General features: G+C 48.1%; 1 protein-coding gene across 8 annotated transcripts in view; it reads right to left on the bottom strand.

Moving 5' to 3' along the window:
- fcho2 (FCH and mu domain containing endocytic adaptor 2) overlaps window positions 1-17,019 on the bottom strand; it is a 39,932-nt gene that overhangs the window by 767 nt on the left and 22,146 nt on the right. Inside the window, exons 9-30 of one of the 8 annotated variants that reach the window (XM_062478955.1) lie at window positions 14,869-14,913; window positions 14,576-14,645; window positions 14,416-14,440; window positions 14,134-14,190; window positions 13,942-13,999; window positions 13,373-13,548; window positions 10,445-10,469; window positions 9,583-9,648; window positions 8,786-8,828; window positions 8,555-8,646; window positions 7,328-7,411; window positions 5,993-6,574; window positions 5,351-5,466; window positions 4,973-5,102; window positions 4,755-4,841; window positions 4,328-4,387; window positions 3,615-3,726; window positions 2,486-2,641; window positions 1,037-1,169; window positions 485-684; window positions 321-376; window positions 35-199 (exon numbers count right to left, since the gene is read on the bottom strand). In XM_062478955.1, the coding sequence (XP_062334939.1) occupies window positions 35-199; window positions 321-376; window positions 485-684; window positions 1,037-1,169; window positions 2,486-2,641; window positions 3,615-3,726; window positions 4,328-4,387; window positions 4,755-4,841; window positions 4,973-5,102; window positions 5,351-5,466; window positions 5,993-6,574; window positions 7,328-7,411; window positions 8,555-8,646; window positions 8,786-8,828; window positions 9,583-9,648; window positions 10,445-10,469; window positions 13,373-13,548; window positions 13,942-13,999; window positions 14,134-14,190; window positions 14,416-14,440; window positions 14,576-14,645; window positions 14,869-14,913 (2,538 nt within the window). Of the gene's footprint in view, window positions 1-34; window positions 200-320; window positions 377-484; window positions 685-1,036; window positions 1,170-2,485; window positions 2,642-3,614; window positions 3,727-4,327; window positions 4,388-4,754; window positions 4,842-4,972; window positions 5,103-5,350; window positions 5,467-5,992; window positions 6,575-7,327; window positions 7,412-8,554; window positions 8,647-8,785; window positions 8,835-9,582; window positions 9,649-10,444; window positions 10,470-13,372; window positions 13,549-13,941; window positions 14,000-14,133; window positions 14,191-14,415; window positions 14,441-14,575; window positions 14,646-14,868; window positions 14,914-17,019 lie in introns of all 8 variants that reach the window. The other 7 variants (XM_062478956.1, XM_062478957.1, XM_062478959.1 and 4 more) reach the window with 7 other exon arrangements.

Raw genomic sequence — 17,019 nt, 5'->3', positions numbered from 1 at the left:
GTTTCAAAAGCCATTTCCATGCGTTCCAAAATACCTGTGGCAAACCGCTTTTTATTGAGGGAGAGGCGGTATCCAGAGCCGGGCAGCTCCATGTCCACCCCTGAGAGGGTGCTCCCCTCGCTCATGAACTGAACCGCCAGGGTGGAGGGGGTGGAGGGGCCATCGGAAAGCTCAAACTTAGCCCTGAGAGACCCCGAGCCTACAGGGTCACACACACACACACACACACTTTTTGTTTTAATGTCTTATTCACATACCAAAATATTTGTTGTGAGACATAAATGTGCGTCATTCATTCATTCAGCCATTATATGAATTACCTTCATTGTCAGAGATATCGCTCAGCTTCCATAACGATTTCTGCTGCTCTGTGTTCCTGTGGAAAACATGAAACGATGAGTCAGTCCCGGAATCTAAAATGGCTCCCTTGATCTGTGTCAACCCTCTCTGTAAGGATCCTGACCAGAGGCTCTTTCTGTCTCACCAGATGGCGTTGGGCAGAGCTTGCATGCTGGTGACCCCTCCATCTACGGGCACTAGGACCTGGAGGTTGGTGAGCGTGCCGGGGCAAGTCATGGACTCCGGGTTGTAGCGGTAGTCGAGGCGCAGGTCGGTGGTGGTGGCCGTGCACTTCCAGTACACCGCAAGGTTCAGAGGGGTGGACTGGATACCATTGGACACCACCTGGGAAAATCAGAGTACCATTATACCATTAAGTACTTTGGGTGCACTTGATTCATTTTTCACTGAAAGGCTATGAATCCAGTGGTTCAGCTCCATGAATGCAGCTGGTACTCGAATCAAAGACACAGCAATAACTTACCAAATAGTTATCTATTACTTTAACTGGCCGCAAGACTCTAAGTGCTACTCTTTGTCGGCTTAGACCAGGTTACTTAAGACGAGCATGCAACTAACATATCCTGTCATCCATGTTTTCTTTTGCAGTTTTTTTTCCCACCACCCAGGTGGAATCAAGGTCACATCCAGTGCAGACTCTGGTGTGGTTGTGGTCATGTTGAGGTGTGGATCTGACCTGGTACTTGAGGATGTCGACGTTGTAGTAGGAGGCTGTGGGGTTCTGCTCTGAGGACTTCCTTAGGTACGATGTCAGGGCCGGCATGTTGAACCAGAAGTCCTTGGTGTTGGAGTCGCTCTGTGAGGGGTCGCTGGATCCAACACACACGCACACACACTTGTTTTAATGCCTTTGGGAGTTACAACGTTGTTGGAAAAGAGGAAACCAAACCATTTTACAAAAGGTCGTAAAGACATCAGCACAAAGTGAACCAAAAAAAGCACCATCTCCTCTGCAATCTCTCCCCCTCCCCCTCCCCCTCCCCCTCCCCCTCCCCCTCTCACTCACTCACTCACACACTCACACACTCACACACTCACACACTCACACACTCACACACTCACACACTCACACACTCACACACTCACACACTCACACACTCACACACTCACACACACACACACACACACACACACACACACACACACACACACACACACACACACACGCTCGGACAGAGGGAAAACTATCAGAGACTCAATTATTCATAGCCCTCGGCTATGTGTGTGCAGCTCCAATAGCTCGGAAAGAATGACCCTTTTATTGCCACCCAGCTATTAAATCATGAATTCCGTTTGATTCAATTAGTCAAGCCATGTGGTCTCCGGGTAACCTCAGTGGAAGCCAAGCGAGAAGAGGAGCAGAGGGGATGAGGGGATGAGGAGAAAAAGAGGGAGAAGTTGAGGGGTAGGGAGAGAGGCCCTTCTCCTTTAGAGGAGAGGAAAACGGTCAAAAGAAAAACCGCCGTGTCAGGTCTTTGTTTAAAACACGTCTTCCCAATAGGTCAGAGTCTGTTTACGCATCGGGCCTTTTGTTGTCGACCTGTTTATCGAATGAACAAGTGGTCCAACTGCTAGGACGGCCGACTGAGTAAGAGTGCGTGTGTGTTTGGATAGGAACACGTGCGCGCCTGACTGAGTCGTCATGATGTGACTGTTATCCCAGCAACACCGTGTGTTGCGTTCGAGGGGCGGGAGGTTAGCGGGACACGGCCAGTCGAGACCCTGACGGCTGACGACGGATGGAAAAACACTTCACCCCGGGAGTAATGACAGGTTTACAGACGATCCTAATCGAATTTCCTCCCCCCTCTAAGACTCCCCCCCCCCTGATTCCTCCCCACAAGACTGTAATAAATTCTTCTCTGTCTTTTTAAAAATATATTTTTGGGGGTGTTTTTCGCCATTATTTGTAGTTGGAGAAAGAGAAGAAGACGTGCAGGAAGTAGTCTTGTCAACCAATCAGAATCTGACCCTGAACACCCAGCTTGAACAAAAACACAAACTTTATATTCACGCAACTGTCTAGTCACGGAAGACGTAGAAGTCGATTGGTTGCTCGTCTGCACTGTAGTTCACCAACTGACCATAGACATATGACGCACTCATCCCTGACCTGGCCACTCACCTGTATAGTAGCTGCTGATTGGGCAGGATCTGCTCCAGCTTTCTGGTGTTCCTCAGTTTGAAGGTGAGCACGGTGGGGGAGGGGTTGGTGGTGAACACCTTCATGATGCCCATGGGGAAGGAGAGCGTCATGTCTCCGGTGATCTTCACTATGCACCTGAGACACAGACACGGCCCTCATGACCACTCAAACACTGGGTCAATACAGCTGATTTGACCGTGTAAAGTGAACTGATTCACCTCGATGTTTGTCCAAACTAGAAGTCATCTTTTTTTTTTTATTGTAAGAATTAACCATCATAACATTGCCTGATGTAAGTCTCTTATTTAATACTATTACTACTGTTTGGAAGAGTGTCTGGCCCAGTGTTCAACCAATCTAACCCAGGCCCAGTCTAGCCCAAAGCAGACCAGTACAAGTCCAGTCTAGACCAGTACCAGCCCCATTTAACCAAGGCCCATTCTAGCCCAGGACCAGACCAGTCTAGGCCAGGCCCAGTGTAGTCTAAACTGATTGTGTGGTTTTAGCGTGAGCCCCAACTCTGCCTCTGTGTCCACTACATTGCTTATGAAATGTTCCATTGGCTAATCCCTGCAAAAATAAGACTTTTGCACAGCAGCAATTTAACAGCAGTTAACCAATAAAGGGGTATATGTTTTCTCTGCCCCAGACTATAATCTACCCCGTGTGGGTTATCCGCTCTGAAAGAATGGTGTCGGCATAAAGCAAATCTAAAACATTCCACACGCAGGGAGAGGAGACTCACACACACACACACCCCTCCCATGCGTGTGTGAGACAACAGTGTGAACTGTTAAGAGGGGGGGGGGTCATTTGGGACATGAAGCGTAGTGCTTGTTTGCACGATACATTGCAGCATGAGCAACGGTGAGTGCTAAAATGCTAATACCTATGTGCGTGTCTGCGGTTTGGGGAAATTGTGTGCAAGCAGCTAGCTCCCTCTCAGAGTGTGTAGTGTGTGTGTGTTTCTGCACGCATGCCTGGGTGTGTGTGTGTGTGTATGCATATACAAACATGTCTGGCTGTGTGCGTGTGTGTGTGTGTGTGTGTGTGTGTGTGTGTGCAGGCCCAGGCTGGGGGTAGCTGCAGGAGGTCATGTGAGACTCACTTAGTAGGATCAGCTCCTTTGAAGTAGGCATTAACAGATTCTGTGAAGGCCACAGCGATGGGCAAAGCATCCTGGGAAGCCAGGGTCACCGGGCTGGGTCCGCGAGATGTCCCTGAGAGAGGCAGGGAGACAGAGAGAGAGAGACAGAGAGAGGCAGGGAGACAGAGAGAGAGACAGAGAGAGAGACAGAGAGAGACAGAGAGATAAAGAACAAGATAAAGTGATGGAAACATACAATTATTTCAGTTTTGAAGTTTTTGTTAATATTATTAAAAACAAGAAATCAAAATGTGTTGTGAGGGTGTGAGGGTAACAAGACACAGTTAGAATGTACAATTCTGAAGGTAAAAGACACAAGGTACAGTTCTGTAGAAACATGCTTCTTGGAATAAAATGCTTGTTGTTTGGGATTAAAGTGCATGAGTAGTCAGGTCATTTAGGCTTTTGAACCAATTAAAATACAAGGATTATTTGAGCAAGAATTGTTCATTCAAGACGGAACAACTGCTAATATTACACCTCCATTCCATCATCCAGGATTAATGAAGATACACCCATGCCGTTGACCCAGGGAGAGACACATACTGACGGACCAACCACAATCACATGTCAAACGTCTGCAAAGCCGACAGCCAATCCGGGTGGCTGGTATTAGTGCGTCACACAGAGAGGGCAGTGTCCGGCCTCATTAACCACCCCCTTTCGTTTCCTACCTGCGGGCGTTTCACAGCGCTTCTCAAAGGTGGGCAGCTTGGCTATGAAGCCATCGTCCTCTACGGCGGCCACACCAGAAGCACCCAGACAGGGACAAGACACCACAACCCACAGAGAGTCAAAATGAGGTGACACGATGCCAGCTGGGAGATAAGAGGAGGACACACACTGCCAAGAGTCACCCCAAACACTGAGACTAGCATCCCCCTCCAGCCTCCTTCGATCACACACACACACACGGGTCACAATGCAAGAGCTACCAAGGACACACCGCCCCGGGGCGTCGTGTGACACGCGAACTCTGGAGAAGGAGGTGGGAGCGGTATGCGCGTTGCAAGTGGAGGACAGGAAGTTAGGGTGGAGGAAGTCGCGCGGAAGGAAGGAAGGAAGGAACGGAAGAGGGAAAGAAGGGGGGGGGGGACTCACTCTGACTGAGGAGGAGGAAGGGAGAGAGGGAGAGGAGGAGCTCCGGGCCTGGAGAGGAGGACGAGGGAGCGAGGGCACGCTCCGGCCCTAGGAAGAGGAGGAGAAGGGGGGGGGGAGAAGGGGAAGAACGGAATCGCAGACACACCATTAAAAGGAAGAACGACAGAACGAGGAGGAAGAGAGGACTGCGGCGTCCTGGGGTGGGGGCGTGTCCTTACCCACTGTGGGCGTGTTGCTCGCGCTCAGAGAGGCGTTGGAGGACAGAGAGGAGGAGCTCTCTGCCCGAGCCAGCGGTGCCGGAGGTGGGCTGGCGTTGGACGTCGCCTTGGGCGGGCTAAACGGCCGCACCTGATTGGTCAACAACAACATAAACAAATGGGGTGGATGGATCGGATGAGTGATTCAGTTGTCAGCGGACCTAGCGACTGTACAGCTAATCTTGCAAAGGTGTTTCACACTGAGCTGAAAGAGGAAGCTCTTGCCCAATGGGTTGATACGTCCACTTGACACATAGGTGTAGCGAATTATTAGTAGTCACATATGACACATATACAAGTTTATTTGGATTGCAGTGCTGAGATCAGACAGATACTCACAATCTCATTGATGCCAGTGAGCTTGCTGGTGGGCAGCTTGGGCCTGGACGAGGGTCTAGGGGGGGGCACCAGGGCTCCAGCAGCCAGGGGGGTGGTGGGGCGGTTGGGGACAGGCACTGTGGGGTGGGGAGGATCAGTCACAGGTGAACAGCAGCACAGAGGCAAGGAACCATTTAAATAGAGTCGAAGCAGAGGCAGAAAAAAAGGAAAATATGGCCTGCTGTACACTCTATAATGAGGTGTTCCTCGATGCCCTATGGAATGACACATCAGTTTAACCTGCTGACTAGTCAAAGAATTGCTGAGTCACTCCAATCAGAGTCATTCCAACAAACAAAAAAACAAACATGCATTAACATTTCAAACATGCACAAATGGAAAACTGTATTCAAAAGAAATATAACAGAAATTAAGAAATATTTGTGGGTAATAAGTTTACCCAGGATATTGAAATAAACGCCAAAATAAACAAAACAATTATTCAACCATAACAGAAATTATGCAAAGGTAAAAGCTTTAATAAAAATAAAAAATAAAAATAAGATTTTAAAATAAAATTAATTAATAAATAAATAAAATAGAAATGAACAACTTCACAAAGGCAAACATTGCAAGTGCAGCAACTCCCATGCTGCTTGTTACCGTTGGTGATCTGGCTGATTGTAGCTGCTGCCAGTGGAGCGTAGATATCCTGGTCACCGGTGGTGCTGTTTGGCTCCCCTAACCTAACCTTTGCCCCACTGCCCAGAGACACCCTGTTGTAGGGGTCGGCGGGGTCGTCAGAGAAGAAGCGGGGTGGCCTCCCCGAGGGAGGAAAGGTGGGGGGGATGGACTGGGGCCTGGGGGGGTCCCTCACCCCCCCACCGCTAATGGTCTGGCGGCGTAATGGCACAAAGTCATCATTGAAGGCGATCCACTGGCTCTTGGACCAGGAGACGGAGGAGAAGGCGTCTGCACTCTGAGGCTGGGTGGCTGTGGCCCGGGTTGGGACTAGTGCTGGGCTCTGGGAGGGTTCCAGGGGCTCCATGGGCCTGGTGAGGGGGGCGCTATGGGCCCTGGCTGGGATGGGCCTCAGCCCCAGGAAGGGTTCATCCAGGGAGTCCCAGGGAGAGGTGGAGGTGGCCGAGGATTGGAGGGGAGAGGCACCAATGTTGGGCTGCTGCAGGCTTTGAGCAATGTGGGGGGAGAGCTCTTGCTCTGACACCACCTCAGCTGGAGGGGGCGCTGGAGAGGCCAGAGCAGTGATAAGCACACAACAGAGAGTAGGACTAAGTACATCATTAGCAATGTCACCATGACTAAACAGAAAGGTAAACAGATACACAGATTAAAAGCCTACTTTGAACTTTAAGCATAATTATATCCATCAACTTAAAAAGCATATTTAACACCTCACTGAATCAGTTACTTGCTGAAATTAAAATGACATTTCCTTGTTGTAAAATACAAGTAAACCTGAACAATGACCTATAAAAAGGTGGAGACTTCTGTTATACAGTAAAATGGTTTCAGCGTAATGGACACTTTCAGATGCAATTTTGCTTTGAGAAAGGTGTTAAATCATTCACTTAATCCAATGCAATCTCAAGGCAATATTAGGCAACCCCTGCTCCAGGTCAGGCCAAGAATACCAGACATATTTGCGGCTAAAGCCAGTCAGTAATAAATGTGCATTACTTCCGTCTGAGAGGACCCTTGATTTAGAGGTAGACACACACACACACGCATGCATGCACGAATGCACACACCCCCTCTCATTTTGAGGGTTTTCAGTCACACACAAAGTTAGACTACAGCACTCACATACTGAACTAAGTACTTTGCACATCCCACATCTACCACAATAAAAAACAATTACAACGTGGCTGGCACGTGTACAGCGGCTAACGAAGGGTTAAATAAAAGAAAACGCTAGGAAGACAAAATCATAGGTCGCGATGACCTCCATCCAAAAGAGGCGAGGCGCACACTCTTTACCTGGCTCTCCTGGGAGAGAGACATCTAAGTCGTTCGGATGGAGACACGGAGAAGGAGGAGCGGGGAGGAAAAGGGAAGCGAGGTCTAACGAAGAGCGGGGGGGGGCGAAAGAGAGGAAAGCAGGGGTCAACACAAAACAAGACAAATAAACCAACAGCCAAAAAAAAAAAACGTCAAACAAAACAGAAATCCTCCACAGGTGAACGAGAGCTCGGAAAAGGCCTCGAATAACCTAATCTCTAATCTTTTCTTTCACACCTCTCGAAAGAAAGGCGGCCGGCAGATTAATGTTGTGGAGCGTTGAGGCCGGGCCTGTTGAGAAGTGTTGTGTCTGTGTGTGTGTGTGTTCGGCACTGCTAATACCTGCCTCCATTGTACACACAGAGACTTAGCAGGTCAGATGCAGGTTCTAAGTCCTCTAGCTGCATCTTAACTAGGGGCACTTTAACGCTGCTCTTTTGACTGGTAATCCCAGACCTCTGACAGTAACAAGACAGTGTTTGACAACAGACGTGCCAGTGGGCCTTACGTACGGCCCCTTGACCTCAACTAGGTGCCAATTAACAGTGGATTACGATTAGCCGAGCCAAAGGGTCAGGGATAACGTCAGCCTGTTTAATCACTGGCGATGCACACACAGGGCTCCCCCCTCCCCCTCCACCAAACTGAAGTTCAACACTATAAACGTTCACACACACGTGTTTATGGCCTGGATGGAGATAAAGGGAGAGCGCGTGAAGAGAACGGGGGGGTGGGGGGTGGGTGAAGTGTAAAATACAGATTAAAAAAAGAAAAAAAAAGGAAAATCCACCATGGCATACAAGGGAAGTTGAATGAAACTATACATTACAATATGAGCAGACAAACAAAAAAACGAAGAAAAAAAACGGAAAGCTCAACGAATCACAGACAGAATCCCAATGTTGAAACGTTCATGAAATGTTTGATTCGAGTCTGGTTCCGGGAATACTTCTGCTGTGTAAACTGGGTTAAATGGATCGGAACCAGACTGCAGAACGAGATAAAAATGGCTACCAGTCTAACTGCCTAAAGTGGAGTGTAGGGTTCACTGCAGGGGTCACCGGCCCCATCTGAGACAGACCTGAGAGAGTAGACTTCCAACTGACTGGTCAGAGGGAAGACAGAGAGACACCGGGGAGAAAGGGAGAGACAAGAGAGAGAGAGGGACCGGAAGGGGGTGAGGGGGGGAGAGAAAGAGCATGTTACCTGCAGATGAGGCGACGGAGGGGGAGGAGCCGGCTCCAGGGGAGGGGCCAAACGGATCCAGCGACAGCAGGTCACTGTTGGTCAGTCTGCTGCTGAGATAACAGAGAAAGAGAGAGAAACAAGGGATGAAATAAAAGGCTACTGTCATACAAACAAAGTCATTGTGGCATGTGCACTAGGCAGCAGGATTCTGTCTGCCGTGAGACAGTGGGAGGGTCCTCCTCTACTTACTCATTATAAGATGTTGGCATCCTGGTCTTTCCCAGCTCATCACCTGGACCAGAGTAGAGAACACACAAATTAAACCCTGTATACACACACACACACTCACCTTCCCCATGTGACCCCGAAGAAAACACTTACACACACGTTTGCACGCACTCAACGCTCACACACGCAGATCCGTTCACACGTCCGCACACACTCGCAACCAAACACATCCACTCAGGTAGAGGTTCACTCTCAACATCCAGGCACACACTCCGGAGAGAGAGACCCCACGCTAACAGAGCCAGGCCGCGGTCCACCTCTGTGAGTGTCTCTGGCCGGAGTGTTTAGAGAGCCTGGCCACCGGAGCAAATCACAGAACAGGTGCTAATCCTGGAAATCACACCATCCTATTCACGATTCAAACCGAGGATTCCGTGAATTAGTTTTCCAAGAGCTCTACCAAGACCCCCCGGCCCCTTCCCCGGCCCCTTCACCGGCCCCTTCCCCGGCCCCTGCTGCCTCACGGCATGGTGGGTTATCTGTGCTGCCATGGTGCCAGTGCTGATAGCATTGAGGCTCTGCGTTAGCTTGCTGTAGGTTAGCGGGTGTTAGTACGCTCTGTTTGTGTGTGTGTGTGTGTGTTTGTGTGTGTGTGAGCGCACAGGGAGCTGTGCCAGGGCTTACAGCCTGGGCTGAGGTGAGGTCGTAGCACAGGGAGTGAGTGTGTATGTGTGTGGTGTGTGTGTGTGTGTGTGTGAGAGAAAGAGTGCGGGGGCTAGTGCAGGGTCAGACTGACTGACAGACAGGGAGCTACTCACCTGGTACCTGAGCCTTAGGGACTGAGCCTATTCTGCGGGGGGCGAACCCTGCTGACCCCCCCGAACCCATGTAGAACACACAACTATCAATCTCAACTCAGCCTATAAAGTCGTATCAATGTAACCTCTACCCATTACTTGATCATTGAATAAAAGTATCAATATATACTAAATGCTGAATGAATACATTATTACTGTTATAACTGAATTCTGAATATAAACTGAACTGGTCAATATAAACTCGGCTGACCAAGAAGTTCCTATCAGGGTGTAAACTCAATATCAATCAATATCTTTTTTCACATAGTTATTGAATACACTTTGGGGGTTAATTTGAAGAGATAGTTATGGTAAATACTCTCTATACAAGGTGGGATTTGGTGTATTTATGTCTAATTTCTCTGACAGCCTGGGATGTTTATCAGGCTCTTTAGCAGAAATGAAACTTCTATTCCGTAGACCCAGCCAAAATGCATGGGGAAAAAGAAACAGCAAAACATGGTCGACATGCAAAATAAAAACAGGCAATTAAGCAATTAATCTTACTTATAGCTTATAAGATGACATGTCTACATACGCAAACATGGAAACAAATCAAAATAAATAAATAAAAGTAGCCGAGTTTGGCTCTCGTTTGGGCCATGTTGATTTTGGCGAGAATGCAAAAATGAACTTCTTCAAAAAGCAATCCGGGCATTAGAGAGAGAAAAAAAAGAAGACATCTAAATGGCAGCTCCTTTTAGAGTCACACAGATATAGTGCAAATACAGTACACACAAGCGCGCCCACACACACACACACACGCGCGCGCACACGCACACACACACACACACACACAGAGAGAGACAAGGAAAATACTCACTGGATTGATTCCTCCGAATCTGACTCTGAAAACACAAACAGACATTAATTAATTCCAGCGGACACACACATGGGACAAGCTGTGAACTTCCCTGCTCCCCAGAAACACAGCCCCTTCACATCTCCACACAGTGGAGAGGCTGAGAGCACACAGTCAGTTTGTCTACAATTCAACCAGATGAGCTGTATGACCACTCGAACAGCAACAACAAGCTATGTTTAACTATGTGGACTGACAGTACAAGGGGCGTAAAAAAAAACCCTGATGTTTTGAAACGATGTTGAAAACTATATTATTAACTGTTCCCTGAGGGGAGGGTGCATTTTACACTTCAGAGTTTAAGAGACAGTTAATCATCGTATTAGACTGTTCTCTCTCTCTCTTTTTCTCCCTTTCTCTCTCACACACCAACACACAAACACACACACACACACACACACCAGGCGTTAAACCTAGGGTGAAACATTCAGCAGTACGAGACCTTTCCCCCTCCCCTCCCCTCCCCTCCCCTCCACACAGCGATGAATCAGGCCCAACAGAGAGGGACCCGGACACTTCCACTGGCTCCCTACCAGAGCCCGCTGAGGACATCAATCTGACGCGGCACACAGGCTCACACAAGATATGTACTCCTGTGTGTCCGACCCTATGGACACAGAGAACATCTGTCTCAATAAAGTTTTGACTCACACAAAGGGGAGAAGGGGAAGAGAAGAGAGAGAGAGAAGAAGAACGAGAGAAAAGTAGGAAGAGAAGAGCGTAGTAGAGAGGGAGAGAAAAATCGTGTTGTTGTTTTTTTAAGTTACAAAAATAAGAATTTGAAAGGAGAGGAAAAAGAGAAGTGGGCGGGAGGAGCAGGCAGGAGAGCTGCTGGGGAAGGTAACCGAAGCGTCAGGCGGCCGCGGAGCAGGGAGGGCCACGGTTTCGTCCCACAGGCACCGAGCGGCAAATGGGTTCAATTACGGCTCTCCTCTGGCCCACACACACCCGACTTCCACCGGCGTTTCAATAAAGCACCGCCACACAGGGGAACGAGCAGGAGCAGGCGGGAAGAGACGGAGAAAAAGAAACCAGAAGGAAAGAAAGAAAGAAGGAGGGGGAGAGAGAGGAGAGAGGCATGCGTTCAATAATTCACCCCAGATGACGCAACCTTCGTCATCACCTACATTTTTTAAGTCAGGAACATTTAGCCCAGAACTTTTCTGTCAACATGAAAGTGGAAATAACAGGAAAATACAGGAAAAACATTGTGGATGGAATCTTCTGGTTTCCAAATGATAATAGAACCCACGAAGACAAACAACTTTTTGTGTTTTCTTTTGTAGTTTCGGACGAGGAAATATTTGAGAGGTTAAGTTGTGTCCTCGTCGACCAATCCTCATTTGTAACGCACAGAGTGAGAGGTTCAGGCCCTGGAAAAGCCAAACATTGTTTTTCCAGTAGATACTTTCTCAAACGATTCAACACAAATTAAATAAATTCAGTGTAAACCCTGGACTACTTGCCAAGGTTGATTCATTTGGTTTAAAACAAATAGTTAGCTTATTCAAAACATATCTGTAAAAAACATTACCGAACACTCCATCAAATCTAATGGTTGACTTGGCCCATAAAGTGTGCATAAATACTTGTACACAAGTCATGTCCAAACCCTGAGGTCAAATTGTATAAAACATGAGAGGAAGAATGAATAAAAAAGAGTTGGAAAGAGAGAGAGAGAAATATTGAGATTGAAAAAAGGCTGATTAAAACACAGAAAGTAGTGGAGAGGAGTGCAGGAAGAGAGGATAGAGAGTAAGTGGAAGAGAGTGAGAGTGAGAGAGATAGGAAGAGAGGGGAAAAAAGGCTTGATTGGAAAAGCAAAAAAAAAAATGGCAGAGTTTACGCGACAGTTGTGTCGTGTGCAATAAAGATGGAAGGATGGAGTGAAGAGAAAAAAGAGGAGAGGCTCACCCAACTGCCGCCCATACACCGAGCGTATGCGACAACAAGTAACATCAAAGCACCCGCCCACCCCCACACACGCTCAAAGTGGTCGGAGACGAGGTCGGCTCTGGGCAGAAGGTCAAAGGTCAACATGGATACAGCGCGCTGCCGGGCTCCGATACGCCAAGCCTGGAATGACTACACAGAGAACAGCGTGTGCGAGTGTCTGAATCCCCCTTTCTGAGAAAAGAGGACTTAGCCAAACCAAGGTCTTGCCCTGGGTATTTAAAGAGACGGCTCCGACTGCACACCTGTCGCACCTTGAAATCTGTTTAAAACCACCCGGCCAGCTAACAGCACGCCAGCGGCTACCTGCGCGGATATTTACGGCTCCACTTGATACCGTCTCAACACGCGCGCTACAACGTGTAATTATTATTCTTTTTTTTAACCCTGAGATGATGATGATGATGCAAGCACAAAGGGCTAGCTCTCGTGGCTGGGCCTCTGTCAACGCAGGCCCGTGCGAGACACCTGGCCAAAGCACACAGAGGTTTTGTAGAAGAGCGGTTGAGAAAGCTGTTGAGCTCTCCCAGGCCTGACGAGCAGGGGATAGGCTGTCTGCTGTTGCCCTCTAGTGTTCCAGGAAAAAGACAAACTGTGGAATTGCCCCGCGCGACTTCAGAAGGGGAAATCTACAGGTGTACGGCGCCAAGGAGTGTGTGCGTGCGCGATTGTGGAGTGTGTACGGGAGTGTCAGGGGATGTGTGCGTGCGTTCGGTGTTAGGCACGGGCATGTACGCGGACGCGTGGCGGCGTGGGCAGGATATTCGGACGGAAGTGTGTGACGGGTGTGCGAGGACATGCGTTTCTATGGCTGTGTATAAGTAAGTGGTTTGTGATGTTTATGACTTTGTTTATCTGTGTGTGTGTGTGTGGTGTGTGTAAGCGAGTACACAAGTGTCCCGTGTGTGAGAGTGTGTGTGTGGGGCACTAACACACCATGGCGGAGGGCGATAGGCTGATGTTCCCAATGGAGGCCTTGAGCTCGTCGATCGTGGCACGGCTCTGGATGGTCCCGTTGTTGGGCTGCACCGGCTTGATCTCCACGTGGAACTTCTTGGGCTCGTCCTCATCCTCGGAGTCACTTGACGAGTAGAAAGAGTTCTCTTTGGCATGTAGACACACGGGGGAGGGGGGGGGGGTTAAGGAACCGGAACCGACCACAGAACACGCTGAAGGCAAGGGGAGAATATGTCGGACATGTGGTCCACACAGGGCCGGACTGTGTTCTTGTTGGGGTTTAGAGTCTTTAGTTTGTTAATGCGGGAATGAAAACCAGAACTTTCCCTGTGTTTACAGTTCTCGCAAACACAGCCTCGCAAAAGATGCTCGAAAGGAACGAGTTCACTTCAAAAAGGAAATAGTGAAAGAGCAAAACAACTCTCCACGATGCATAACAACCACTCGTACTGTAGCTGCACAGTCATGTTTCACATTTCTTGTTGAAGACGAATAAAGAACGTATCGTGCGAGGCAAAGTGGGTCAAAAGGAGCACAGAAAAGGATATCATTTTCATTGACCTCGGGCCTGATACAGAAACCGTCTTCGTCAACCTGGGGAACATTCTGGAAGAGAGAGGGAAAAACCTGTCATTAATATAGAACGAGGAGAGGAGTTGTTTGTGTGCGGGTGAGAGAAAGAGTGACTGATTGACTGAGTGTGTCCACATGTATACTGTATGTGTGTGTTGTTTTCTCACAGCGTTTTGGATGTCTATGTTCCCATTGTACCCTGGGGGTACTCCATTGGCAGCGTTCTGTAGCCAGACAAAAATGAGACAGAGAGGGGGGGGGGGGTTTGTAGGGGTAGGATGTCAAAATACAAGAAGTATGAATTTACCACAGAGGTACTTAGATCATAGAAACAACAATTACAGTGTTATCTGAAAACAGAAAACAACGTCAAATGTAAACTCTGTTTTTGCATTCAAATTTCTATGGTTGGAGTAAAAAAAACTCCACGTAAATGTAAATGTACTTACAGTAGCTTCAACTTCAGTGGATTCTCTGAGAGAGACAAAATAAACAAAATAAAAAACGTACACAATCATATATTTCATCGTTCTAAGGATATGGCTTTTTGTCTGTACATCACAGCAACAGAGTTGTGGAACAGAACTTCTCAACACTGTGTTCACTCACGTGGAGTCTGTGTCCTTGTCTTTTCTGCGTCCTGGGATAGCAAAAGTCTTCCTCTTCCTGGGTTTGGCTCCTAACGGCAAGAACGTGAACAAACAATAACCTCACCGTTACAAATGTTCCCTAACCCAGTGACTCCAGAAACTTCTATTTGACAAGTTAGCGACTAATCTGTGAATTCTATATTTTAACAGCGGGCCAAAAAACATGCCGTGTTATGTTATTCATTCACAATCTCCAGATTATAGTGTCTGACTCAAGTGCTATGTAATTTATTGTGTGTGTGTGTGTTTTACCTTCCGTGGCAATAGCTGTGTTGCACTCCTCAAACTCGATGGGCCCTAAGCAAACAAAACACAATTTTAAAGCAGGTTGAGTCACGTTGAACTGAAAGGGTTAGCGACCCTCTGCTAAGTTATGCACACTCCCTTATTTTGTTGAAAGAAATGAAACCACAGACGCACTTCTTGGAGGATAGTGTGGACACATACACACGTACACACATATATGCACACGCACAAGTACAGACACTGAAAGGCCCTGGCGGTTCCCAGAGGGCAGATGGGGTTAATCGCAGAGTCAAGTGTGTCTGTTGACTATGAGAAAAAGATTTGACACACACACACACACACACACAACAGCTCCCTTTTAATTCTGATAAAATGCTTTCCCATTTTCCACACGTGCACACACTCATAGACATTTACACACACAATATTGAACACACGCTCGCACAACTACACACAAACAGCTACAAAACACTGATTCACACCCACACACCCTTGCAGCCACGCATACAATTTGACAGAACCAACGATGGCGAAGCTTAACGATAATCAAAATGATTAGATTAACATCTGAAAGCAACCTTAATCAATTCAGACTAATGACCGTGATATCATTCGGATCCTAACCAGCCTCGGATTATTCCATGAAGAAAAGAAAAAAGAAATATGCATAAATGACCTAAGGAAAAAAAAGAGAAAGAAAACTCTTGCAAAAAACAACAAAGCTCACGCTTAATTTACTGCTCATCAATTATGCATGCTTAACTCTGAGTCCTAGCACTTGGAATGGTCGTCCGCCAGAAGGTCTCAAAAAGCATTTACAAACGGGTTGTGGCTGAGAGGTTTCATGGCGCACGCACATGAAGAAAAACCACGCTCATCCTCAAGACACACACAAAAACCCACACTCATCTTCACAGACTCTCTCTCCCTCTCTCTGTCTCTCTCACACGCACACACTTGCAAAGCCGTGGGAACAACCAGAGGCAACACTTAGGATAAATGTGCGCCTTCAATGACCTCCTCTTGGGATGGTGGTTCTGGCTACGCCGCTCATTACAACTCCAGCACCATCGCACACAGCCATTAGCTGAAGCCACTGTCTCATCAACTAAACTAGCCAACACATCCAGGGAGAAGGAGTAGACGATCATGGTTAAGTCCCAGCCTCCCAGCAGGTGTGCGAGTTATTCAAAAGTCTATCGGGGATGCAAAAACAACCCATTGATCAAATAAATATTCCCCCCCCCCCCCCCCCTCTCCCGTTGACAATTTATGTTACTACAACCGGACCGACAGGGCGTCCTGGCAATGCTGTGACTGCAGTGAAAGAGATGCAGAGCATTCTTGGCAGAGAGCAGATCTATGTTCCGAATGCCCTTTAGAGCCTTTTCCTTTTGCATTTGTTGTCTTAGAAGCTAATGCACAACCGGGAGGGAAGGGGCAGGCAGGCCGTTCGCTGAGAGAGAGAGAGAGAGAGAGAGAGAGAGAGAATGAATGAATGAAAGAGAGAGAGAATTAAAGAGAGAGAAAAAGAGAGAGAGAGGAGGCAATGCCTCAAGCAATATTTCCGTGGCACAAAAATGTCTTTGACCTGAAAAAAACAAAGCGAACGATATTTGACTCAAATGTATACGGCGGCAGACGCCATCGGAGGCAGTGAGTCTGCACAGACAGCATCAGTGGCGAGCAGAGCTGAAGCATTGTTGTGAGGGGTGGGGGGAGGGGAGGGGGGTGGGGGGGCTGGGAGGTCGACCTGAAGCGCAGGGAAGCGGCGAGTCACGAGAGGCCTGCATCACGGCAAGTGTAGTGGATGAAGTGCACCAATGACCCATCGACTCTACTGTGCAAATATTGGGCCTCTTTACCGCCGGCGAATACACACGATTGCCGAGTGTGTGCCCCATTCCAGTCACAACACACACACACACACACACTCCATGCTCAGCCAAGACCAATGTTCGCCAGAGCCAACAAGACGGAAAGAGAGAGAGAGAGAAGAAGCAAGAATGAGAGCCAGAGAGTGATGAACAGAATGAGTGGTGATCTTACACACAACACTCCCCCTAAACCCAACATGCACTGACGAAAAGCAGCAACATGCACACTGCGATGAAGGAACACTTCACGTCATCCTAATCTCTGCGCAAAAACCCGACC

Source organism: Osmerus eperlanus, chromosome 14, assembly GCF_963692335.1.
Source record: "Osmerus eperlanus chromosome 14, fOsmEpe2.1, whole genome shotgun sequence".
NCBI classification, from domain to species: domain Eukaryota; kingdom Metazoa; phylum Chordata; class Actinopteri; order Osmeriformes; family Osmeridae; genus Osmerus; species Osmerus eperlanus.
This window is presented reverse-complemented; position numbering and strand designations above follow the sequence as displayed.